The sequence below is a fragment of the Euprymna scolopes genome, chromosome 35 (genome assembly GCF_053919585.1).
Source record: "Euprymna scolopes isolate OS-2025 chromosome 35, ASM5391958v1, whole genome shotgun sequence".
Lineage (NCBI taxonomy): Eukaryota > Metazoa > Mollusca > Cephalopoda > Sepiida > Sepiolidae > Euprymna > Euprymna scolopes.
The window spans coordinates 30766278-30793861 of record NC_136516.1 but is presented as its reverse complement, the minus strand read 5'-3'; the positions used below and the strand labels follow the sequence as shown (position 1 = coordinate 30793861).

Sequence of the window (27584 nt, the reverse complement as noted above, 5' to 3'; positions counted from 1 at the left end):
AGAAACTATAAATAAATGAAGGTCTGCTTAAATTTGAAGAGCGAGAAAATTACGTCCAATGAGAATAGATTGATAAACTAGAATACATTCTACAATTCGGACTGAATGCTTAAATTCTTTTCAAGTCTTGTTCAGAAATGCTATAAATATAGCAGTTACCTATATGTATAGGATTTAGTTATAAACTAAATAACCAGGCATTGTAAATTTTGAAACATTTGATAGGCGGAAGATCTTCAAAAATTCTTAACATTTCAAATTTGTATCAAATTTTATTAAGTCATAGGACATCAAATAATATATCCCGAATTTCAAGACACCTTAAGCCTTAAGTTTTAAACATTTTATAGAATCAAAATCATGGAACAAATTTTTATCAATATTGGAAAAGTATTCTAGACTCGTTTTAATCTTTGTAAGGAGGGGGCTGAATTAGTGAAACTTCCATTTGGGATATTAATTTTATCAGTTCTAGGTATGGTGCATGCCTTTACAGTTGGGATCAATTTCCTATATTAATGTATTGGTCATTTTGAAATATTGTGCAAGCCAATTTAATAGATAGCAGAGAACGAAATTGATGTAAAGTTGAACCTGACCAAAATTTAGAGCACCTAAAACTTTGGATTTTCAGCTTCCACGTACCAGATGTTTAAAATAGATATTAAAAATCATTGGTGTCCATTATCCTGGTGAAGAAGGAATCTTATGAATGAGGAGGAAGTCAACTCCAACACTGCAATTTGCACCAACTCTCAAACTTAATCGACACCAATTCAATGTTTATGCTCGTGGCTCTCAAACTCTTCACTCCTCGCTAATTCGTTATAGTCTATTCCCCTCATATGCAAATTAATGCCACATGTACATAAAGAATCCAACTACAAACTTATGCGTCCCCCCCCCCCCACGATCCTGTCACTGGATAGAATCAACAGAGGCATTGCCGCTTGTGTGAGTAGCATCTATTACAAATCTGGTTTTCTGAGGAATAAAACTTTCGTCACGACCTTTCACCCTCATTACATTTGGCCAATAGTGTATCTCAATATACATCGAGAAATTGCATGGATAAGATTAACGTTGTTGCCAACTGAAAACCTCCAATAAATCTTGAAACATTTTAATCTGAGGTCATGATTAATTAATTGTACTCTAAAGAAATGTGAGCTTGGCATTCAATTACAAAAACTATTAAGAGTGGGGATCACAAACTAATTCCTACTCTTGTTGGGTGGAGGGTGGAGAATGACAGTTTCCAGTAATTTATTCAGACTTATGTCATTAAAGAAAGAGCCAATTAGATTTAATCACAAAATTAAGTGTTAACAATTACGAGAGATGAGAAAAGGAGTTTAAACGATTTTGATTAACTTTAATGCAGGAAAGAGTTAACAATTCGTTCAAAAAGAAATTCTAAACTAATTAGGCACGAAATGTCATTGTAATGTTTAAACATCAATAAACATTAAGCGGATAGTTTTATTTCAGTTTAGAATGGAGTCAAATTTAAAAAAAAAATAAAAAATAAAAAAAATAAAAAAAAACTACATCTTATGGCATCAAGTCAGGCGAAACCCATCAAATTAAACAGAAGATTTCTAACTTGAAAACAAAAACAGCAATTGATGTTAAATTTAACAGAAGCAGGAAAGTAAAAACAAAGTCAACTTAAATCCAGTCAGTTTCAAAATTCTGCAAGTAACATCGTATCTATGACAAACACGTTACCTAACAATATGAATGCCAAGCCTAGTTAAAAAAAAAAAAAAAAAAAAAAAAATCTAATCCTCAACACGCTAATATCAACACTAAAAAGTTTTTTTCAGCAAAAATTTAGATCTAATCATTCAACGAACTGCATATCCGACTCTTCTTATCCTAAGTCTACAGATGTACCAACAACGGATTTTACCAGTTTCGACCAACTTCATTGATTGGATCTCATTCTCTAAATACATCTTCATAGTTTGACATCAACTCACGTTTATGCTAGTTCACGACGTCAGTTTTTCAGACACTGGATTGTCTCCTGTATGCAACCAAATTCAGCATTTATTAGTTACTAGCGGGGGGGGGGGGGGTACCCGGCGATGCCCGGGTGTTATGAGGTCAATCAAAACAACTAGGGGGGGTTAAAATAAAAAAAGTTTTGGAAGGTGAGTATGAGGATTGAACCCGAACCCTTGAGGCAAAGTTGGAAATGAAAGTGAAAAAAGATGTACAATGTTAACCACTGGGCCACAAGAGAAATACGTTTGAATTTATTTAACTATTGACAGGTGGCAGCAATAAAAGTTAACTCTGCTGCTTCTATTTGACCTAATTAATGAGGTCAAATAGAAGTCACGCAGTTAACTTGGGTTTGTTTCCCCAACTTTGTTTCCCCCCCCCCCCAAGATGTTGGGGAGGGGGCCCCCCATTGTCCAGATTAAATAGCAATTGTCTGATAGGAGTTTTGCCCCACATTGATCAAAGCTGATTGCTTCTGGACGTTTCCCCGGTGCGATTGCCAGGAACGGTGTTAGCTTTGAATTAGTTTCGCTTTTTATACGAAAAAGCTGAACGAACACAAGACGGGATGAAATAGCAATAATTTTGTAAAAATAGACGTAAATAAATCTATACGCTAGATGCATTCTCAAATCCTAGATATTATCTACGGCCTATATAAACACTTGTAAGCGATCGTTAACCCCCCCCCCCCCCCGGACCGTGTGTGAGTAAAGCCTTTGCCAGACATACACGAAATTGTCACACACATTTTGCCTTTATAATTTCCTTTATTCCCTTGGGAATTGTTTGGTGGCTCAGAGTGGCTTAGCAAATAGAGCTAAAAAGGTGGCTTCATGGCTAGCCAAGCCAAGAGATAGCTCGATTGGATTCGAATTTATCAACCAATAATTACCACTTCCCACACTGATTGCATAAGCCTGAAGCACTCCTAGTTATCAAAATTTAATTTCTAATATATACTAGCAGGACCAGTGTTCCGGCACTGCCTAAGCAGGAATTGAAGACGATTTAAATAAAAAATATCCATAGAACACCCCAATCTGCTTTTACCGATATTGTTTTGTTAATTATAAAGAAAAGGAATATTTTTGAATATGGTCTTAAAGAAAGCCTGCTGTCACTTCTGAAAAGCGAAATGTATGCACATATGTAGCCAATAATGGTGCGATATGAGATATATATAACACATACTAGCAGGACCAGTGTCCCCAGTACTGCCCGAGTAAGTATAAAAACGATTAAAAAAAAGTATCCATAAACATTTTTGGTGGACGGATCACCAATTTTTTTTCTTCTACAGAGTTATTAATAGTAGAATGAATCAAGGTTTCTTTATATACTTTAAGGGCAAAATACATGCTAAAATATTCCTTTGTTCTGGGATTAAGTTGGATTAAAAAGAAATTTTTTTCAATTTTTAGATATAATTGAAATATTTGCCTAATAAATCACCATTTCTCTCCACATCGATTCAGCCATTAATGTTTTAAAAATTAAACATTTCGAAATGAAGTTATTCTTCATCACAGCTTCTGAATTGCTTTATTTTGCAATCTACTTTAGATGCCAGGTTTGCATGCATGTAAATTACGTAGCAATACAAGTCTTTACATCTATATTATCCGTTGGTGGCAGGGTAATACAAAATGGATTTATTTCTAGTTATGCAAGAAAGGTTTCTCAGATGGCACAGTTTATGAATTTAAAAAAGAAACAAAAAAAAAAAAACACAATCAAAGTAGAATAAATTGTTGCAGTAGATTTGACCAAATGAGTCACAAGTTTAGAAGATGGCTATTGATTATTTGTACTCCCATATTCAAACAGTTCAAGTTTCAATTCACTTGGCCATAGAAAACCAACACCATCTGTATAGAGAAATGGACCAGTCCACAACTAATATGAATCTAAGGATGTAAGCATCAAACTATACCAATGTCAGGAAGTAGTTGACAAAAAAGTTGCGAGTGGGTTTTGGTTTGGTTGCTTTAGGGCATATCAACCCATTTGTTTTGCAGATGAAAATTGTGTTTAACTTTGCAGAAAATGATTAAGTTCTGCAAAAGGAAAAAGGTCAATGTTATTTCTGTGCATTTTAGATCAGGAAGCTAGTATCTAAAAACAGCCGGATTGGATGGCATTAGGGGAGGGTCTTAATTAAACATGAATTTTGATATCTAACAGGTAACTTTATAGAAAATAAAGTATTCAACTTTTTAATTAATATACAAGCATCTGCTTTATAGTGCTAAAAAAGCAGCCTCTCAGCCCGTAGCAGACCCGATCCATCGAGAATTTTTTTTAGGGGGGGGGGGGACATCCACTTTAAAATCAGTTTAAAGTCCAAAATAAAAAGTCCAAATGGTCCATTACACATTTTTTTTTTTATTGAACTTAAAAGCTTCATATTTTATAACATTACTCCTTTGTTGTCCCGGAAGTTTAAAATAGAAAAGTTGCTGCCTTGACTGGCATGGTTGTCAGTTATCACTGGGTCAGTGTTCGAATCTCATTTTCTAAGAATTGCCACACACCATCACATGAACGTTACTCCAAAAGTAATGCCTCCTATTTTTACTCCATCCAAATTGCATTGTTATGGCTAAACAAGCATTCATGACCTTAAAGTTTCATATGTTGCAGATATTGACAGTGTGGTTGGTTGGTTGGTTTACGGCATATCAACCCTTTTCAGGTTATTTAATGCTGAAGCCAAAGATTTTTAATAGAATATATTTGTTGTTTTCACGTCGGTTTCTATTTAACCCATAGTTGGGACCCTAACAGGTACTACCACTTCGGGTCAGAGTGGACCTGGGAGCAATGGTAATTAAAGGGTGGCTCCACACTCCCCAAAGCCAACAAGCTGGGGCCTCACCACTGGATATAGTTTAAGGTCATATCCAGGACCCTCATTGAGGGACTTCTCCGTTCTGCAGGGGTGGGGGGCAGTCGGCGTATTCTAATGCCCCACCGACAGGGCCAATTGACAGTTTGAGACTAAGACCAGAACATCTTATGGATGTGTATCAGAAGCTGAGAGGAGTCCTTGAATTGCTAGCAAAAGTGCATCAAGAGACTATGTAGAAAGAGAAATTAACTCATTTTAATAGGATCACTCCTGTTTTTGTAGCTAACTTTTATAAGTTAATAGGAGTCTACTTTTAAGATGATCCTCATATGTACGGTCATGTTCTTAGTGTTAAGCACATCTTTAGATTTAAAAAAAAAAAAAAAAAAAAAAAAGTATCAAGTTTGGTCGTTTGACAGCATAACCCTTTTCAGGTTATTTGATGCCGAACCCCCGTTAAGTTGGAAACAGTTTCACGCTTCAAGTTCTTTATATCTTCAAATATTTGTAGAGTTTAAAGTATGCATCAAAACTTCAAAGACATCACACTCTTTATATTAAAGTCCCGATAACTTCCTAAATACAAGTGCATAATTTTGAAAATCAAAAATCATTAACATCCAAATTTAGATAAGTTTCTTTCCTAGATCTGTGTTTGGAACACATTACCATGGTTTGCTTCCCAGCCGACTACACATGATTCTGAAAATAATGTAAATGAGCCGAGCATGCAGGGGGTCCCCCTCCACGAGTAAAAAAAAAAACTTTCACCATGACTAATGTTTGAGCAAAATTTAAAAATCCAAGGTGTGAAAAGACGAACAGAGTAAATTACAAGGTCAACTCCCGCCTTCATTGGGGAGGGAGAATCAATAAGTTCCTGTTAAGCCATCCATATAAATTACTGACCATGTCTCACCATCTACCCAACACTTAACCTTTATCCTAGAGTGGCCTCTGATCCTTGATAAGCTATATATTAAAAAAAAAAAAAAAAATCCAATAATTTTTATTGAATGAACAGCAGGAGAACACTCACCAGTACATATACAAAAAAAAAAAATTCAAATGAAAGCATAATGCACAATAACAAGATCCAATCAGCAGCTGAAAGTAGGACATTATTGATAAAAGATTCATAATCTATAAGATTTATCATTGAGGCGGAGAAAGAATTTGCTAACGAGGTCACATTTGAGGACAGAGTGAAAGAAAAAACACTAAGTACTTTACAAGCTATATTGTCACAAGCTGCAAACAAAAACTATTTTTAGAGCTGGGATAAGGTATGGAGAGTGAAGTGGGGAGGGGGGGATTATATCCAACATAATAGAAAACAAAATAGCTTTCCCAAATCTCCAACAGATGTCCACTAACCTTATCAAAGCCTGGTCCTCTAGAGAAACAGTTACCAACAAATGTTGGCCATATATATCTCTTCAAATGGACTATGAACTAATCTTTATGAAAATTTGTGAATCCTTCCATTACAATGAACAGCCCTTAAAACTTAGGAACTCCTGCATCTTGCAACATCTGTCAGTTACAGTATACCATCATATTTAATCTGAATAGAGATCCACAGCATCCTTTTAGTTTTATCCCAATCAAATTGGGATTGTCTGCTTTCAGTTCCTTCTCCATCAGCAGCCCATTCGAGCACTTTGACTTGGTTGGCAATTCTCGTGGGTCAATCTAAGACGTTTTTTTAGATTATTGGCAACACTACCAATTAGTGTAATACCAGACTTCTTGGTTAGTAACATGGTAGTTTCATTTAATCCCTAGAATCCTCCTCAGGCAAATCAAACTAATTTCTTCTTTTGGTTGATTGAGATGCCAAGTTTCATTCCCCATAAAGCAGTATGGATAGGATGTTGCCGTTATAAAGTCTTAATTTAGATTTGAGGGTAAATGTTTTTATCCAGATCTTGCAGAACCAATTAAATGCTACTGAAGTCTTACCTATACTGCATTTCAACTTCAAGTCAATAGCATCTTCATTTATGGAACTTCCTAAGTAGGTGAAGTTGTCAGTTATAGCTATTTCTTTTTGGTTTATAAAAACGTTTGTAGGTGGCTTAGGTACAGATGCAACAAACTTCTTGGCATCGTTGATTCCAGATTCTTGTCAGGCTTGAACCATCCAATTTCACAATTTAGTAATCAAACATCTACCATGTCTAAACCAACAGGGATTGTTAAAAACCTAACAGTCAATATAACTAACCAAATGAAATGAATATATTAAAAAAATTTAGATATTTTATTAAAAAAAAAAAAAAAAAAAAAAAAATCTATTTTTTTCTGAGACTTCAAACAATGTCTTTCTCAAAGATTTTATTTTTTCATTTTGCAGGAGTGATTCGCCCTGATGGGTACAGCAAAAAACAGTTAATACTAGTGGGAGGTGGAGGAGTCTTTTGGAAGTACTTAAAGTAATAAAATTTCAGACGTAGAGGGATTTAGCAAAAAAAAGTGTTAATTTTTCCATATTGAGAGTATTGAAAAGTTTGGAGAGCAGAGGTCATTCTTTGGTGAAGGAGGTCTTCTAGACTGTCACTAGACATGAATCACTTTAAGCATGGCAAAATTAAAGTTTGCAGACAGCTGGGAGAGGGAACCAAGGTAAGGTAAGACAATATGATTGTGAGGGGTATGGAGGGGGCAGGAAAAGAGACAAAGTGAGAGAAATAAAATTTTTTAAATTCTGAATTCCGCCTTTTCCGAAGCATAGATTTTGTTAAAAGTCTGTATGTTCTCATCTGATAGGCAAGGAATGTCCTTTTTGTTGTATAGGAAAACAAAAAGGCGAGAGGAATACTTACGATTTGTAGGCAGGATAGCAGAAGCCAATTAAGTTGCAAAGGAAGTCACCCCCATATCCAACCATCAGGTAAAGGCTGAGGAAGCCAATCACACCTGGAAAAAAAAAAAAAAAAAATTTTTGTATTTTTTTTTTTTTTTTGAAGAATTTAAGACTCAAAATGCATTAAAAATATGCAACATTTCAAAGATATTTTAATTCTATCAAATATAAAAATTTTATTCATATTTACATTCTTTGGATTAGTTTTCATCAAGGATTATTTTCAAGGACCTTCAAGGCATAGTAGATATAGTACTTTGTAAAATTAAATTGTGAAAAGTTACTTAGGAAGGTGTAAGGTTCAATCCTTAGTGCAGGCGACAAAAAAAAAAAAAAAAAAAAAAAAAAAAATGCAAATTTAGGACTTCTACCCAGTGATGATTGATGGGGAATCTGCACAGAATTTCAGACTGAACCCTTTATTTAATCCACGGGTAGCATGTTCTTATCCCAAGTACTACAGGATGTACCTGAAGATCAGGTTACATCAACCAAAACATTGAAAAGTTTTTTTTGCACCAATCAAATATTTTCAATCTATGTTCTAACACATCTATATATCTATAAAAGTAAACGTGTGTGTGTGTACATTTCCATACGCAATAACTGTCAATTTAAAGTTTACCAACTCGAAATTTGATGGGTCAAAGTTCAACGATTTGACCTTTGAGAAATCTACCAAACTCTGACAAATTTGGGTCTAAACGCTTGAAATTTTAGATATAGGTAGGTTCCTTGGACATGGATCTAACTTAACATTGTTTTGGGCTCAAATCAAGTTAAGGGGTCATAAGTCAAATTTTAAATTGTTTTTTTGCTCAGCATACACCTCCAAACACCCGAGCAATGCCGGGCTGAAATGCTAGTATCTGATAAAAACATTTTTGCACCCACCTAATAGTATAAATACAAGTAGTCAATCCTCATTTCAAAGATTAGGATATATTTTATTTCAGTCAAGTCAAATATTGAAGTTTTTTTTAAATCTTTAAGATAAATGTAGAATTTTTTAAATAAATGTTCTTAATCCAAATTTTGAACTCTAGGAACGTTCCTCAGGGCGGTACAGAATATTTTTCATTATCAAGATCTTGCAGCACTGAATCTCTTCTGGTTTTGTTGAAGACTTTAAATGTAAGAGCCATACTGAGATGAGCTGATACACACGTATAAATTTACAATAAAATCAAAGAAATTTGAAATCCGTCAGACAATACAGGATATTTTTCTCCAAACAAATTAATTTTCAGCGATCTTTGGCAACACTAAGATCTCAATGAAAAGAGAAAAAGTCATTGAAGTCAAAGACCTGTACTAAAAATTTCATATAAAAAAAAAATCTTTAAGTAGTCATCACTTATGAGGGCTAAAATCCAATCGTCAAAGAGTTGAATATCCTAAGACAGTTTAAAACTACATATAGAATGAAGAAATATAGAGTTTCTGACAAGTATCTGTAGACATTAAAGTTAAAGATACTCCATGCTGTGTGGAAAGAGTCATGCATTGTACATAAGATTTTGAACATAAAATTTATGGAAAATTGAAAATTTTAAATTAGAATTTAAATTAGGTTAAATGTGAAACAGTTGAAGTGACAGGATCAGTAAGCAAAACTTGATTTTACACTTATTTAATGACTAATCTGGTCGTTTTTGTTTATATAGATTTTATGCTTTAAGTACTTTTGAAATATTTCTACGGTTTTCGTTGCAGAAAAGTTTTTATTCCCTTTGCCAAACTAAGGAAAGAAATCAAATATTAGTCTACTTATTTTTATTAGACGGTTTTTAATGTTGTGGTAAATCCACTTTGCCATTTAATTTAATTATCTTCAGATTTAGTGTCAGAACAATATCTAAGCTGACAAATGAAACTGCCTCTGATTATCTAATTTTTATTTGCTATTGGTATACCATGTTATTGGCAATAATCTACAAATTTAATTACTTAGTACAGCCCAGATAACTGGTGCTATTTTAAAATCTAAAAGTTGAATTTAATAGGATAACCGATTTTAAAGGGAATATAAAAAGTTTTAAAATTCTTTAAGAAAAAAAAAAAAAAAAAACAAAAAAAAAAAAAACTAAAATTTGATCACTGCATCTTCGGCAAGATAAACAAGTACAGAAACAGCTACATGGCAAGCAGCTGATAATCCTGTTTAACAATTTAAGAAAAATTTATTCCAATTATCCAGTTGAATCTTTGGATTATTGTAGAAAGTTGGTTTATGCAAGTGCTAAGCCTGAAATATGTTGAATTTGGCTGGTATTTCTGCAAACTAAACTGCATTTTTAAAATTTTAGAAATGCACTTGCACACACAGATGAGGCTAAATGAAGTCCACATTATTTCAGATTCCTCAACACAGAAGATTAAGGCCAGGGGAGGTAAATAAGATGCAAAAACTTTAATAGATTAAGATTTTAATGAAGAGAGCATAACTAGGTTGCCACCCGACACTCCTGCGTGTTGCGGCACAGTCAGTAGTTAGACATTTCAACTAGACAAGAAAAAGAAAAAGTGCACCATCGCCCATCCCTCAGGGTATACCTATTCACTTTCATTATTCCATGTTGAATCTGTATCGACTTGTTTTTAGTAACAAGTTTTCGCAATTGTTTTGACGTTTTATAGTTAGCTACACAAGATCCCTTAACAAGGAGGAAAAAAAATTGCAAACTGCAACCGTGTGAAAATTCACAGCAAAATCTTTTTAGCTAAAAACGATAAACAGACGAAAAACGCTTTGTTTTTACTGCACACAAACAACCACATTCATTAACCGAAATATCGCATTTGCTGACCTTAAAAAGTAAAATTAAGCTGATCACTCCCCACCCGCACTACATTGAAGAGAAAAGATAGATGAATAGAGTCGGAGGTTCAGACACTGGCAATTTGGATGCAAACAATTTCATCCACAGAAATAAAGCGTAACTGTTTAGCACGAGTCTTTCACAAGATTTTATCATGTAAGCTTTTATCTTACATAAAAAAATTTAAAAAACTGGAGGGGAAGGAGATGGGGTTGGGTTAATTCATTCCTAACCACTGGTCAAGGAATTTAATGGCGTCATTTGTTTTAAAACAGTTATCATCAAATATGCTATTTGCAGTCTGGATAAACACAGTTGACTAGTGTTGCATTGTAATCTTTTATATAATTATCACCATTATTTGGGCACAAAAAAGATATATATATATATATATATATATATATATAGTGCCCATAAAGTCCAACAATACTTGCATGCATGCATGCATGCACATGTCTTAGTTTCTTTCCATTTTTTTTATGCAGTATTTCTGTTTATAATAAGAATTCTGCATTAATTAAAATATAATATTTATGCATATTTTACGTTCAGGCAACGCCAAGGCGGCCTGCTAGTAAAGTTTTTTTTCAATGCACATAGTGTGTGTGTGTGATTGAGTGTATGTATATATATATATATATATATATATATATATATATATATATATATATACACACACACACTTTTAGAATAATGTAATTCACCATCCTTTTCATTTGGAACCAATATATAAATTTCCCTTACTATCATTTAAAAACTTTTGAATATCTATTGTATTTAGCAAATTAGGCATAAACCATTTATAATATCAGCTAATATTTTCAAGAGGAGATGGGTAGACATTGAAAACATAGGTTAAGGAGATATACTTATTGAAATGTATTTGTCTTGCATTTAAAAATTATAGATTTGAAATGTAACCATTTCACGTCATAAAATTTAAATTATAATATTTGGAATAACCACTGACACTGAAGTTAAGATATGTTGAGCTTGGCCAGTACCAGATGCATGACGATTTGGGAATTCTAGGCGCTGTATGTGCTTTCCGCTTATCTCTGCATTGTTTCCAGTCATCCTGAACCTCCACTTGCAACTAGAATTCAACAATGTCGACTCAGGAGAGATGTGGTTGCAGATTGCACAACTCTTGCCACAAAAAGCTCACGTACAGGCACCCTTACAGTAGGTATCCATAGTCTGTCAAGAGCGTGCACGTGCGCGCACACACACACGAGGCCATCTAGAACATATGCTGTAAAACGGAGAAAAAAAGGCCAAAGACCCTTGTGCTTTGATGTGATGTTAAAAATATAATAAACTAGTTATGACCAAAGTTTCATTCGGATAAAACATTAAGAAATGGGGCATTTCCCGTGAACGTCGTCAGATTTTACATTGATCATTCAAAACGGAGTCTTTAAACACAGCCTGGCTGCAGAATGATTTCATTTGGCTATTTTAGGCCAATGTTTTACATCAGGCCCTGGCATTGGTTTAAATGGTCAAAATAGGTACCAGTTCTATGACTTTGGCTAACAGTACAAAGGAAGTAGCTCTTTTAGACTATTTTACCAATATTGATTATATATTTGATATAACTTAATATATGCGATTGGCTTACAATAAGATTACAAACTAGTAAACAGGCAACTCTTAAAAGTTGCTTCTACACATGAAGATCTGCCCTTTATCTTTCTATACCCTCGTGGGGAGGCAAGTAAATAAGACCATGTCAATTCGGATTTGTTTTACAATTTGAATTGATTATGTATTTATTCCAATTCATGTTACTTATCAATTGGAGGCTGAGGAGTTGTGAAATGTTTTTGACAATCGTTTTTATAACCACCGGTTGTGGTAATCAACCAATGAAAATCTTCCAAAGTTACTATAAAAATAGTCTAATTTTGGATTCAATCAGTTCGCTGTTGGCTATGTCATGAACCGCATTTGATTCTTGGCCGCCATCTTTGTTACTGGCAATTACACTCAGGATCGTACTACACTGTTCAACATAATGTCTCAACACTTAACAGGAGTTTAAGTAATTAACTCAGCTAGCATTCATAGGCAGTCATGGAGATTTCATGAGTGATAAGAACCTTCAAAATTTTGTACTTTTTACGTAGATAGTTTTTATCAGAAATGGTCTTGATCTGTCATGAAAAATAGAAAGATGAAAAACCGTGTGAAGTGTGGTGGCGTTTATTTTACTGGCGTTTATTTTACCAGAGGAAGCTGCAATAAGAACAGATGAATGTTCCATATCCTTGGGAGAAAGTGTTAGCTTGAAGGTAATCTATATATGTATAGAAATGAAAATGTGTCTGTGCACATTTCCCTTCCAAATAACTCAATTTTCAGTCTACAGACTCAAGATTTGACATAAGGGGTATTGAGATTTGGGAAAATCTTTTTAATCAGTTTTCTGCCAGAAATTTCAGCTGTCAAGGGGGTCAAAGTTCAATGATTTGACCTTTGAAAACTACCAAACTCTGCCAATTTTGGGTCTAAAGACTAAATTTTAGGTGTAGGTTACTTGGACATGGATCAAACCTAATTTGATTTAAGCTCCAAAAATGTTAGGGGGGGGGGGGTTCAACGTAAAAAAAAAAAAAAAAAAAAAAACCTCTCAGACAACTTTTTCTCTAAACATTTTAAATCTTATATAAAGTTTATTCACACATAGGGCAAGTTATGAACAACTAGGGCCCATGCACAGCCAGGCTGAACTGCTAGTTAGCTATAAAAAAGGTAAGCCACATGGCTTTCCAGTCCAAATAAAAAAGCTGGACATCAGTCATGAGGGTGGGCAGGACCATATCGTTTTTGGCTCGTTTGTATTTGGATTCTTCAGACTACCGTTTTCATCTTAGACGTTATTTGCACAATATTTTGATTGTTGTAAACCTCAGATCTTCAGGTGTCTAACTTGAGAATCTTTCTGGAATCTGCATGTAACCCTTTATTCAACCCAGGTCTTGAGACTTTTGTTCCATCAGCCATTGTATTTTTTGGTCACCCACACTGAGAATTAAACTTCAACCTCCTGAAGAGCATCTTTTACAAGATGCTTTTTCAAGCGCTGTCCACTGCACTATGAATACTTGCAGTCAACAATTTATTGAAAAGCAGCTTGGCTACAGTCTTAAAATGTTTACAAACATAACTCAAAACAGAAAAACTTTGTAACTTTACCTAATTTACCAAATAGAGCTTAAAAATTGGGGCAGTAGTTAAATGGGTTTATTTTTTGTCAACACAGTGGAAGGATAAGTAAAGAAACTATTTTACAATTCATTCTTTTTTAAAAATCACACCCATGAAGGAAAAAAAAAAGCAAATAAAAATAGGTGCCTTCGTTTGATTAGAAGTAGAAGTTTTTTTTTGTTATTTTTTTTTTAAAGCAATTTTTACAAGAAAATTTTATAGGTTTCATCCCTGGGAAGACAACTTATTACAACATTTGGCGAAGACTGAATGCGTTAAAAAAGAATTAGTGGTGACAGACGGAGTGGTAAAACAGTCACAATATTTAGTATACACTAGTTGTACTATCCGATGTTGGCCAGGATGCAGGGATTTCATTCTTGGTTTGAATTTTTATATTTAAACTTACAGAAAATTAAAATTATAGTAAGAAGTAGGCAATTCCTATTATAGTAGTGGGAATTCCACAAGAGACTCGTATGTAATATATTGACGTTGGTATTCTGTAGATGTCCAGCATAAATGGAGATGCTGATATCTGATATTGTAGCTCTTTTGTTAAAACTACCAAAGTATTTAAGCTAGCAGGGACGCCCAGAGTAACCCGATCAAAGTATGACTTAATTCTGTCAGACTACATATTATAGAGTTAATGTTCTAGCGATTTTCAGGATTTCAAATAAAATATATCCATATGAGTTGGGTGCATCAGTTTAAACTTAATTTTTTTTTTTTTTCTTAATTTAAAAATTATATATATTAGTTCCTTCAGCCTTGACCTTTTGGTCAAGATCAAAATGTAGTATCTGTTCTTCAGATGCTGCACTTCATTTTCTTGTTCGTTTTTGGTGGAGGAGAAATCCTTCACGACCGAGACAATTTTTATTTTTGTACCTTTTCTCCGCGTTAAAAAACGACCCTGGTGTCTAACTGTCCTGTCCAAAAATTTGATCATATCAGAAAATCAATTTATGGTCACCACCCACACCTATCACAGAAGAATCACAAACAACCATTTACAAAGGCCACTGCATTTGAGATCCACATACATGCATGAGTCATCAATGGTATTTTAAATTCCAATAATAAAGTCTTCATATTTTTATGAAGAAAAAATGCTTTTGACAATTGTTTCTTGCAGAAATGACCAAAAATAAAACAATTACCAGGATTTTTCGTTCACATACAGCTCATCACATCACTTCCAGTAAAAAAACAAAAAAAAACGGTTCCCTAAAAAGGTACTCCAAGTACTATTCAAAAACCAGCCATATATCAAATTTTAACTATTACCTATTATTTTACTTAAAAAAACTAAAAAATTAAGTCTGCTTTAAAAATTTGATCATATCAGAAAATCAATTTATGGTCACCACCCACACCTATCACAGAAGAATCACAAACAACCATTTACAAAGGCCACTTTTTAGTATAATTCAATTAAGTCACTCATCAAGCAACATGCAGGTTAACCATAACCTTTAAGCAAGTCACTAACTGGAAAGATGAAGATCGAGAGATGAAGATTAAAGATCTGTGCTGTTCAGAGCAAAAGATGCTGGAGACAGCAGCAGCTGAAGCAGATATATAAGTTGCTCTAGGCCGAATGAACGCCATGGTTGTACACAACAGTTTAGCGGTTATTATTGGCCATTGTTCAAGCAATCCTTAAGATTAATAGGATATCATTGTTGACTGGTATTGAGGAGAATGGGGAGGGGAATAAGGACTACACCTGCTGAATGCTGCTGCTGATGAAGGACTTACGCAATCAAAAGAAACATTAGATCAGCCATGAAATACAGTACAGAAGAGATTGCATACTTTTTTTTCTTTAACCAATAAGTTCCACTCGCCTATAAATAAGACAAAATAGTTTCTTTAAAATTTACATGATATAATAGTATGGCGCACTGCATAATTACTTGAAGAAATGGTAAAATTATAATTATCAACTTCTCTCAAAAGTTCCAATCTTTAAAAAAAAAAATAAAAAAAAAATTCACAAGAATTTCTAATAAGTTGAGTTACTGCTTATCCTTGAGTGGCCTCTAAACCTGGATAAGGAGCAAGTATTATGTAGGTGGTGAAACATGATATGGAACTTTGGTAGGGCTAGATTATCTGAATCGACGATTGTAGGAACTTATTCACATTAGACTTGAAGATGACCATGTTATAGTCAGCCGAGAAGCAGATACATGATATTGTGTTATATCAACAAAGTTCTAGGAAAGAAACTACTTACTCCGGGAACTTAACATCTTTAGGCATTTCTGGATCTGATACTACACTTCAATTTTGTTCTCAGTGGAGGAGAAATCCTTCATGGCAGACAAAGACCTTGGTGCCAACTGCCTTCGTGAAGTAAATAGTTTTACATGGAATTTGTTTAATTTCTGGCACAGGTAGGGAGTGGGGAAGTTGTGGACAGGAGTATTTGTTACTAACATTTTAGGGACTATAGGCTGTAGCTCAGTCAACCATAACCTATCATAAAAGAGCAGAGAGATTGGCAACATCTCTTCTGTAAGAAGAAGAGTGAGAAGGTGAAAGGGTCATCAACCACTAAATCTTAAAGACTTGTATCCAAGGCAGGAAAGGGTGCTTTTAGGGGCTCCACTCCCAAATATTGAAAGAGTACTCCATCTTAGGCCATATTTGACTCATACAGTAGAGGATGGTGTTGGGGAGATATTTTGTTAGATTTATGAACTTGTATATGGTATCAAATTACATGCATGTATTGCCAATTTCAAAATTACTTGTGAATTAAAAGATTTATGAGTTGGGAAGAGGATAACTGGATTCCAAGGATAAAAAATAAAATCCTCACTAATAAGCAGCAGATGGTGTCTAAAAGCTTGGAGTATACATTCGTATGAAGAGACATTGTAAACTATTTCTTTTTCAAATATCATTGCATTTTAAATGCCAAAATGGCAGCTTTTTGTTTGGGCCATGATGTCCCGCTGTCCTATAAATAGGATACCAAATATTTTTTTTAAATCTATATATACTATTGCTTATTGATATGAGAATTGTAGGAACTCTTATTGGGGGGAGGGTCTGATGTCACCAACTTGCCAAAAGTGCAATATAACTTAAAATTCATATGAGGAGCAATGTTATGTTGAATGCATAACCTTTTTCTTCATTTCTAAAATATCAAACATGTGCTCAGAGTCATTTCACTAAATAAAAACACTTAATCCATTTTCAGTTATTATACAAAGTTTGAATTAATCACCACTTATAAAGGCCCAAAAAAGCCACTCAGTGAAGCTGTCAGGGTGACAACTCTGCATCTTTAGGATTTGTGATAATGGTTGAAACTGGGAAGAGTTTGATTAGCAAAGATGCTGGCTTAAGAATTTAACAATTCTATTTGAAAATTACCATATAGGCAACTGAAGCGATTCTGTGGCATTTGCTCAGAATTAAAATTTTTTATTTTAGGTACACACAAAATTATTTGCAACTAGTTTTGTTCTAAGGTTTTACAGAGAAAACCTTAGATTGGAGCTCAGTCGAGCATCTAATATGAAGAGATTAGATGAAGATTAGCAATCTCCGTTGCTCTGCAATAGATTTCACATTTATCAAGTAAAATTATTGTGGAGACAGTTTTAAATAATATAAAAAAAAAAAAAAATTGTATCTAAGTAATAAACCATTCAAGAATAGATGCTTAAATAAGTTGAACTGAAGCTAATAGTAATACATCTGCAGCTTGTGCCGATTGGCTTACCTTTTGACCAATCCACACAGTCCTTAAAAAGGGACAAAAGGCAACCAATCCACAGGTTTCTTTCTCCCCTAGCAACACATGTTTGAGCCGTTCTGCAGCCATTTAAAATCACATCAAGCTATGGAACCATTACACTTATAATTTGTAATAGCCTGGAATGCCCCATATTGCTCACAACATCGACCCCCTGGAAACCGTTCACGGACATGCAATCAAGCAAGTAGTTTCCATTAGACACCTGCAATGTTTGTATCTAACATCAGTACAAAGCGTTAGACATGCGAATTTGGAGAAAAAATAAAAACGTGACTAGGTTAAAGATTTTAATAGTTGATTGGAATCTTTAGGTTTAACAGTCTACTTTAAAGAATGAAGGGTGACCTTAAAAGAAAAAAAAAAAAAAAAGGAGGGGGGTAGTAACGTGGGACCTTTATATCTCAGAGACTAAATCTGTCAATACTGAAGATTTAAACTCCAGAGACAGATCACTAATAATCACGAGTCTTAATACCCTTCGAGCTAACAAGGATGGTATTGTTGGAAAATTTTGCTTTAAATGAATTTTCATATCTACAATATTGAAAAGTTAACCCCCTGTCCCACTGCTGCAATGTTTCATCTGTGCTTGTTTTACAAATATTTTAATATGCTCTGATGAACTCTTTGCATTTGTGCCCCCTTAACTTACATATCTGACAAACCTTTTTAGCAATAAAATCTCAACTCTTCACTGTTAAGGTCCCTAAATGCCAGACAGCTGTCAACTAATAGTTTCTTCCCTCGAACAGGTAGACTGGGATTCCTCCTTGCTACCTGCTTACCTTACTACCAATATGCAGAAGTTTAAATGTAACGTAAACCAACATCTTGTTAATCTTTCCTGGGCATGGTCCCAAATGGTATCCTCTTATGTTCAAGTGGTAATATGCCTTGTTTGGTATGAACACAAGGATGGTAAAAAGATTTAAAACATTACTATCAGTTTAAATGCCCCTTGGACGTTACATTCTCCAATAATAGTTACATTGGTTTTACAACTACAACTCCCCATGCATTTGTTAAATTCTAGCTCAATTTACCAACATGTACAAAAACGAAACTGTCCCTTCACAGATCGAAGACAATTCTAGTTCATAACACTAATACATTCCAAAAACCAATTTAAAAGTCATACATATATATACACACATATATATATATATATATATATATATATATATATATATATATATATATAAATAAATAAAAAAAATAATAACTTTAACTTGATTTTATTGCCTATGAAACCAGTAACAATATTTCAAAATGTTCAGAATACAATTTTTTTTCTGTGACAACAATCCTGACATTATGGAAATTAAATTAGTGTCTATTCTAGAACAGATAGAAATTATTCTTCCAGCATCCAAGGTCACAACTAACTTGAAATTCTTTTCCTCCAGCTTCTCTTGTTGATTTGCTTTTTCAGCAGATTTGACAAGGAATCAAAAATGTTTGTAATATATATATGGGACTTTTAAACAAAAGGATAAGGAAAATTGAAGAAAAAGTATAAGTTGAAGCTTTGTTATTTTATTTATTTATTTATCTTTTTTTTTAAACAAGGTTTGCTTCAATGAAAATTCGCCGTCTAATTAGTGAAATAATAAGGGTGGGAAACTTTTGGAAGTATACAAAAATCGGAAAAATTTATGCATCTTTTCCAATGCCAAAACGACTTAATTATTTTAAGCAAAATCTTCCACTGCTGGTAATACCGATAAAGCAAGGCGTGTGGATTTTAAAATCCACAAAAAACTGAAACCTACAGATCCTACAGGTTCGAGATAATATCTGCACAATTAACATGCGTTTATGATTATCGAAAAAAAAATTATGGCTCTATAGTCAAATATTTGGAGATTTATAATCAGAATCTGTAAATGGTATCAGAATCTGGAATTTAGTCCAGAATCAAAATATTAAATCCTCCCATCACTACTCAATAGCCACAAGGAAAATTAGAAACAAACTCGCTAAAACCTTTCATTATTTAAAAACAGGAAGTTATTTCAGTGTCATATTTAATCCAAATTTAACTAATCTCGTCAGATTTTTTCCACATAAATGAAATTCACATCAAGACAATATAAAATTTACTCACCATTGCGGCTTAAAACGAGGTTTAAAATAAAAACCAAAAGCTTTAAACCAAACACTTTCAGTGTTGATACAAGGGTGTTCTCAACATCCGCCATTTCCAAAGCAGTCTGAACGACAAAGTCCAACAAGAAAAAAAGATTTCAAGTGACAAGTCACATGTCTGATAACAATTTTATATATCAGTGATCAAAACTCGTTTGCAGTTAAAGGTCAAATTTCCACAATCTGATTCAATTGTACAATAGGGACAGTTTAAATATCTTCAAATTATTTTCATTGAAATTTTCTCATAGAAAATAAGTATTACAACCCTATGTCAGTAAGTATCAATTAAGTTAGCTAGTGTGAATCTTGAATGCAGGGTTCTACGAACAAATTTATTTGTAGTTGATCTTCGACAATTAAATATTTTTGTTTACTAGCCAATTAGAAAAGTTAATCAAATTCATATGATTTTTGGAATATTACATCTTCGTTCCTTGACAAGTATATACAAAGATTTTGTATATTTTTAAGTGTAATTCTAAATATGTACGGGATTTTATGTTTAGACTTAAGGTATAAGCATTCGAATTTCTTCAAATTCAAAAACAGTCTTTGTGGAAAAAAAGAAAAGAAACTAGTGAAGCATGCATGATCTCCCGTAAGTGCACAAGTATATATATAAAAAAAAAAAAAATACGACTAAGTTCAGTATTTGGGAGGACTGTCATGGACTAATGACCACCAAATAAAGCTGAATTTTCACTATTTCAGGACAAGAACTGCATTTTACACCAACAGTTATCCAAGACTAGGTGAAAATAAGAGACATTCTAATTAATATAGTACAATTAAACTGTTCACAGGAAAAAAAAAAAAAAAAAAAGGCAGCCATAAACACAATTTGTCCAGCAATTAAGTTTAAGGTAAAATCAGATTAAAATTTCAACAGTCGTCAAATCTAGTCCAGTAGAACCCTGGGATACATTTTCAGGTTACAATGTGGAGTATGTTTTTCCAGTCCCTGGTTACAGTAGTTGCCCTGCCTTACGGTGTTATTTGATTACATACATGTATTATATACTGTACTGTATTTCGTTACTAATTTTTAATACGTACTGTATAAAAATTTTGCTTGGACCCCACCATATAGCGATTTTCACCTTAGAATCCCAACCCTGGAATGGATTAAGGCCGTATTCTGGGATTCTGTAGTTTGCGAAGTGTTAGAACTCAAAGGCATACTAAGTTTTTCAATGATCCCAGAAACCGGTTATATTCCTCCCATATAAACTCTTTAGCAAACATTATATTGGCAACTTGCCATGGAACCGAAAGGAACAACCAACGCCCTACCCAATGGAATTTCATTGGTGCAACTGCAATAAATGTTGCAGTATACTTAATACCCGTCCTAGGGCAGGTAAACTTAACTACCATTCCTCAACAGTGAAGTTTGCACCACTTTTATGTCCCCTGAAAGATTTAAATGTTTGGAGGATACTTAGATCCTGTCTAGAATCCTCATTCAAATTTTGATCAATATCCATTTTAATTCTAGAAAAAAAACTTAACGTCTGCGTCTTATATGGATGAAATTCAATGCAAATCTGACATTTGAATTTTCAAATGAAGTTATGAAACCGTTACAAAAAAAAGTGTAATTTCTGTTAAAATTTCACAAAAACATCAGGAGTATCTGAATTTTAAAAGACTTCCTTTGCATAAAAAGAAAGATAGCCCACATTTTAACTCCTTAAGCCGTAATGTACTTGCAATAACCCTTATCCCTGAGTGGCTCCCAGGCCTTGATAAGTGGTGATCACTTAAAATAAAAAGGGAGGCGTATATTACAAGACTAGATCTTTCTAAATATTTTTCTTCAGAGTTTTCCTTGTAATTGATTAAAAATTGTGAGACAAGATTAAAACCCTAAAATAAGTTTCAAAACAAACCACTCCAGGCATGTCCAAAGCATTAATATATTAATTTCAAAAGAAGCTAATGGCAGACACCAACAAAAATAAAAACCTTGTCCAGAGCATTTTAAATCTTATCAAATGTGAACTTGCAAATAGTTTACAAAGGGATGCTTTCAGTAATCCATCTATAAACATAAAAGCAAAAATGTGTGTTTTTGTGTGTATGTGTTTTTGTGTATGTCCAAGAAAGGCTTTTTCCGAGAACCGATCGGTCGCCTCACAACTTAAAACTTTATATCACACCTAAATGATAATATCTAAGAGTTAACAACCGGGGTCACCTGTCTATTTTGCCCGACTTTCAAAAGATAGATATTCACCAATTTCGATCACCGCATGTGCATTAAGCTATATATATATATATATATATATATATATATATATATATATAAAGGGGGGGGGGCGAACAGACTCGCGGCAAATAAAACACTGTCCCACATTCAAAGTTGACGTCATCAACTCATCAAAAACAGGCACCTGCCAAGTTGTACGGTTTTTTTTTTTCACACTTTATTTTCTACTGTGCGTTAAGGCTAAAAAAAAAAAAAAAAAAAAAAAAACTAGTCATCCTAACTAATGATATTCATATTAAAAACCTTTTCTATTTATTTAAAAAGAAAATACAACTTTGTTATATATGGGTCGTAGAACTGCATTCATCTGCAAGAGGTGGCTAATTTGCATATTCTTTGAAAACATTCATTTTAATTCCGTTTTTGGGTTTTCTTATGGGATGATCATCTTTAGTTAACTATTACGCGTAATTATATTCATGCGGACATTCTACAGGATTTACACTTGCATAAAAATGGTTATAGTAAACACGAACCTCATATGTTTAAAAAATTTTGCCTACCAAACTCTTGTCAGTTTTTGGTCTACAGACATGAAAATATTAGGTATTTGAACCCATGTGAAATGTTATTTGGACTTCAGCCGGGGAAAATCTGTTCACAAGTTAAAATTAAGTGGAATTTGCCAAGTGAAGGTTGAACGATGTCATTACAAATATGCACGTGTAACGTAGTAGCTATTGATTCAGATTTTAATTTTTAGCCTTGCAAACATGTATTCATAGCTTAGGCATTAACGGCAAGGGAAAAATTAAATCAGAAGCTAAACGTTTTGGCTTTGATTCTCGGTGGTGGTGCACAAGTCTTTAACTTTAAAATCATTACTATATATTGGGTCCCGGGTGGCCTGCTAATTTGTTTTTAACTCTCTCTCTCTCTCTCTCTCTCTCTCTCTCTCTCTCTCTCTCTCTGTTTTTCTAAGAACAGCTTTTGTCAGCATTAAATATGAGGGGGAAGGGGAGGTGACAGATGGTCCAGTAACAAAGTCTATCATGTGTGACAAGCTATTTAAAATGACATTATCTATTGGTCCTGAACTTCAAGGACATCTTCAGTGAGGGGAATGAATCAGATAATCGCGACACCCCCCCCCCCTTCTAAAGTTTGAAGTTTCAGATTATTTTATTTGAGGTTAAAGACAGGTCGGGGGGGGGGGACAACCAACAAAAGAATTAAAGTATTAATACATCAGTTCAATTTAAATTGGGATGGTTTTAGCAGTGCTCTGGAGGCTTAATTTTAGAAAAAAAAAAAAAATAAAGAACCTTTTAACATTAATACACTAGAGCATGTGTACCTCATCAACTAATAGGAGTTTCAAATCAGTTAATACATTTACTAGATCCAGCCACACCAGATTTGTAGTGGAGCGAGTGAGTGAGCGAGTGTTTACCGGCATTTGAACCTCTAAGGGTAATTTAAAGCCAAAAAAGTTGATATAATAGGTTTTCAGTTTCTTGTAAAAATATTTTAAGTTTCTTAAAAAGTTCATCTTTTGAAGCAAGATGCTTTAGGTTTTCTGAAAAAATTGTTCTTGTAAGAGGTTTGTTTTTCTAAAATGAAAATTACTTGCTTACTTTATAGGAGTTTGAATATATTCGTTTCTTTTAAATAGTTTGATTTGTTGGGGCTCCACTCCTTGGAACACTTTCCTAATGTTTGTTTTAAAATATTTCTTCAAAGTGTTTCTGTGTTTTCTACATTCCGTCAGTAGATGTTTAATTGTTAGTTGCAGAGTGTGCAATTTGGTGTTTCCTCCACTTTGATTAGGTAGGAATGAGTTTTGTATGTCCAATTCGTATTCGGTTTAGTACAATTTCTTATCTTTGGTATGTTGTACTACTGGTATTAGTTGCCCATCTAGTTTGAGCTGTGGGTCAAGGTGGTATTTTCGTTTCTTACAAAAGTGGATGCATGTGGTTTGCTTTTGGACATTTTGAATCCATTTTGGTTCACCCAAAGATCTATTTTGTTAAGGCAATATTGCATTTGTCTTTCGATAGTTAGCATATTTGGTGATGAGAAAGTTATTGAAAAGTCATCAACAAATGTTTTTTTAATCCCATGTTAACATTTGATTATACCATTGATTTTAATTAGAAAAAGGGTGGCAAATAGTACACTACCCTGTGGTACCCCTGTTTCTTGTGTGTACTGATCTGATGTTATATTTCCTAAGCATACTTTAAATGTTCTGTGGGATAGGAATTCTTGGATAAATTTTGCGATTCTCATATTGTGAATATCTTTCAAGATTCCATACCTCCACGTGGTGCCATACGTTTTTCCGATATCAAAGAAGATAGAGACCACGTGATGGTTTCTTATTAGATCGTTACGAATATACGTTTCTAGTCAAAGTTGGTCGTTAGTACCTTGATTTTGTTTAAATCCGCTTTGGTGTGTAGAGATGAGGTTATATTTTTCTAAATGCCACATTAGTCTTGTATTAACCATCCTTTGTTTTGCATATACAGCTTGTTAGGGCGATGGGACGATAATTGGTAGGGTTGGAGTGATCTTTTGCCGTTTTAGGAATTGAGATATTGGATTCGAGCCAGTGTTTTGGAAAATTGTTAGTCCACCATATTTTGGGTATTATCTGTAAGAGAATGTTGAGATGTGTCTGGCATGTTTTTTAGAAATTGATAGTGGATGTCATCTGGACCGGTAGTTGTATCTTTACTTTTATGAATTGCATTTTTTAGTTCTGTTATAGTGAAAGAGGTGTTATAGTATTCTTTGTTATTGGATGTGAAGTGGAGTTTTTTTCTGCGTTATTTTTATATTTTTGGAATTGGGGAGTAGTGGTTGGATGAAGAGTTTTGGCTGAATTCATTTGCGATTATGTTTGCTATTTCTTTTTTGTCTATAATTTGTCTACCATTTGGTTTACTTATATTATTTATTGGTGTTCAAAATTTTTTTCCAGTTATTTTTCTTATTTCCCATGTTTTTTATGGCATGTTGTTCGATTTGGAAATTGAGTTTTACCAGTTTTTTTTTTTATAGTATAGCGCGCTTTTGCTCGTGCTTGTAGGTATTTTTGGATGTTGGTTTTGTAGGATGTTGTTTGAAGTGTTTTAGCATTTTTTTCCTGTTGGTTATTGCTTGCTTACATTCTATTGTGAACCATGGCGTTGATTTTGGGTGTGGTTTGGTGGAAGATTTTGGGATTGTCTTGATTGCTATTTCGTTTAGTATATTGGTGAAAGCTAACATAGGATCTGGTTTGTTTACTATTTCTTGGTTAATTAAGTTTGTACAAAGTTTGCTAAATTCAGTCCAGTTAGCTTTATAGATTTGCCATTTTGATTTTATTTCTTCTGTTGCAGGTTCTTGGGTTTTGAGAAAAATTGGGAAGTCATTGCTGCCGCACTGATCGTTATGTACCTCCCATTGGAAGTCGATTAATATTGTGGGGGAGCATAGTGTTAGGTCAATAGCTGATGTCGTTCCTGTGCCTGGGTGAAGGTATGTGTGTGTTTTGTCGTTAAATATAGTTACTTCGGGTGATTCCAATAATGATTCAATGATTTTCCCATTTTGGTTAATATTCTCGCTTCCCCACATTGTTATGGGCGTTGAAGTCCCCCATTAATATAAAAGGTGTGGGAAGTTGTGTTATCAGGTCTTCAATTCAATTCTATTTGTTTGGTTGTAAATGTGGTATCCTTTGAAGTTGATGGTGTCAGTTTCTTTTAGAAGAGTTTCCTGTAGGCCAATTATGCTGGGGTTATATTGTGCTATTATGTTCGATTTCTTAGTAGTTTGGTTTTATGGCTCTGCAGTTCCACTGTACGATTTTATTTATTTGCATAAATAAGTTGGGTTTTTTTTTTTTTATCTGGTTTTTGTTTAGGTTTTTATATCTAGTATTCTATTGATTTATGTTTTGAGTGGTTTTTATTTTGTGTTTACTTGAACTGCTTGGTTCCTCAGTCTCCATTTTCTCCTGGTCAGTTCTGTTTATTGAGCTAGATTTATTTCTGTGACCCGATTTCAATCAATTCAAATTTACTTTCATTTTCGATTAATAGTATTTGTTTTTTGTTTGTTTTGGAAAGAGGATTTGTGTTTTCCCATCTTTCCAGATATTGTGCGTTTATCTTCTGCTTTTGTCCTTGTTCGTGATTTTGATCTTTCACGGTTTGTGGTTTTTGTTGTTCGGCTTCTTTCGGACTCGTTTTAGATCATTTGACTGAGTTTTAGGAGATACTGGTATTTGTTTCTTATTTTAGTTTTGGTTAGTTTTTAAAGTTTCAATTAGATTTCTGAATTCGGAGATTAGCTTAAGTAGGTCTTAGTAGTGGGTTTGGTTTGGAATTTTTATGATGTCCGCGTAAGTGTTTATTTTTTCGAGAGCTTGCTATTTTCCTTGCTTCAGGAAAGGATACGTTTTGTTTGTATTTTATTTCAACTATTTCTTTTTTGAAGATTTTGCACATTTTACAATATGCTGGGTGTTTTTCTTGGCAATTTGGGCATTTTGTTTAGTTGAGGCATTCACTTTCAGTGTGGTTAGGTTCTTTTAAGCCACATTTTCCACATTTTCTGTCCTTTGCATGTTTCTGATTTCTTTGGGAATTTTTGGTGTATTGAATGTTAGTATGTAGGTTTTTGTAGGTATGGTTTGGCCATTCCTTTTTATGTTCATTCAAACATGATCGATTACCCCCTGTTTTCTTAGGGCATTTTCTATTTCTTCTGTAGCCAAGGTTAATTCATGGCTTTTTATAACACCTTTTGATGTGTTTAGTCTTTCATGTGCATAACTTTTGCATTTATAGATATGGAATTTTTCCATCTCTAAGATGGTTTTTGCGTCTTTATAGTTATCTATGACAAGTAGATTGCCATTTTTCATTTTTTTTGGTAGTTTTTGGGTTGCTGTTTTGAGAGAATTTTCTCAATTAAGAATGGCGACAGATCACTGATCTTTTTTCCTTCTAAGGTTTCGATGACTATGAATCTTGGGTATTTTTCTTTATCAATTATTTCATAGTTATATTCTTGCTCACTGTCTGAGCTGGTTACGTCAGAGTGGGTTCTTTTCGATTTTGTTGTATTTTTTGGTTTCTGGGTTTTTGTTTGGATTTATTATACCCATTGAAGTTTTAGATTTTTATCTCTTTTGCTCCCCACCCTCCTCGGAGCCCGAAACTGGGAGATGTTAGGAGGGAAACCCATTCACCCTTAAAAAAAATAAAGGTATACTCAATTGGTTGATTTTGTTCCATCATTTCCTGTTTCCTCCTTTAGTTTCTTTTTTCCTAGTTTGATAGAAACGTTGGTTAGGGAGCAGTTGTGTGGTTTCGTCTTATCAATTGATTGGCCCTTGCCATCGCCTTCTAACACTTATCTATCTTTGTAGTAATAAGATGTATTATCTTTAGATTAAATTTTTTTTTTTTTAAATGTTATAATTGACATTTTCAGTGTAAGTGTTAGGGCTTGACATGACTAGCCGATTAATCGGATCAGGCCTCTCCGACCACCCGTCTAGCCTAGTACAAGGCTAAAGTGGAGTGTTGCAATTGATACCTTCATTTTCCCTAGGCATCAGTTGCTCAGCCACCAGGATCCTTTTCCTAGGCATCACA

The 27584-nt window shown here is 33.9% G+C and overlaps 1 protein-coding gene across 2 annotated transcripts in view; it reads right to left on the bottom strand.

Annotated features, from left to right (window-relative positions):
• The window catches only part of LOC145259785 (receptor expression-enhancing protein 5-like), an 89158-nt gene that overhangs the window by 41895 nt on the left and 19679 nt on the right, over nt 1-27584 (bottom strand). Inside the window, exons 1-2 of one of the 2 annotated variants that reach the window (XM_080117548.1) lie at nt 19666-19774; nt 7696-7789 (exon numbers count right to left, since the gene is read on the bottom strand). In XM_080117548.1, coding sequence (XP_079973674.1) covers nt 7696-7789; nt 19666-19759 — 188 coding nt within the window. In that variant the 5' untranslated portion in view covers nt 19760-19774. Of the gene's footprint in view, nt 1-7695; nt 7790-19665; nt 19775-27584 lie in introns of those variants that run through there. The other variant, XM_080117547.1, reaches the window with a different exon arrangement.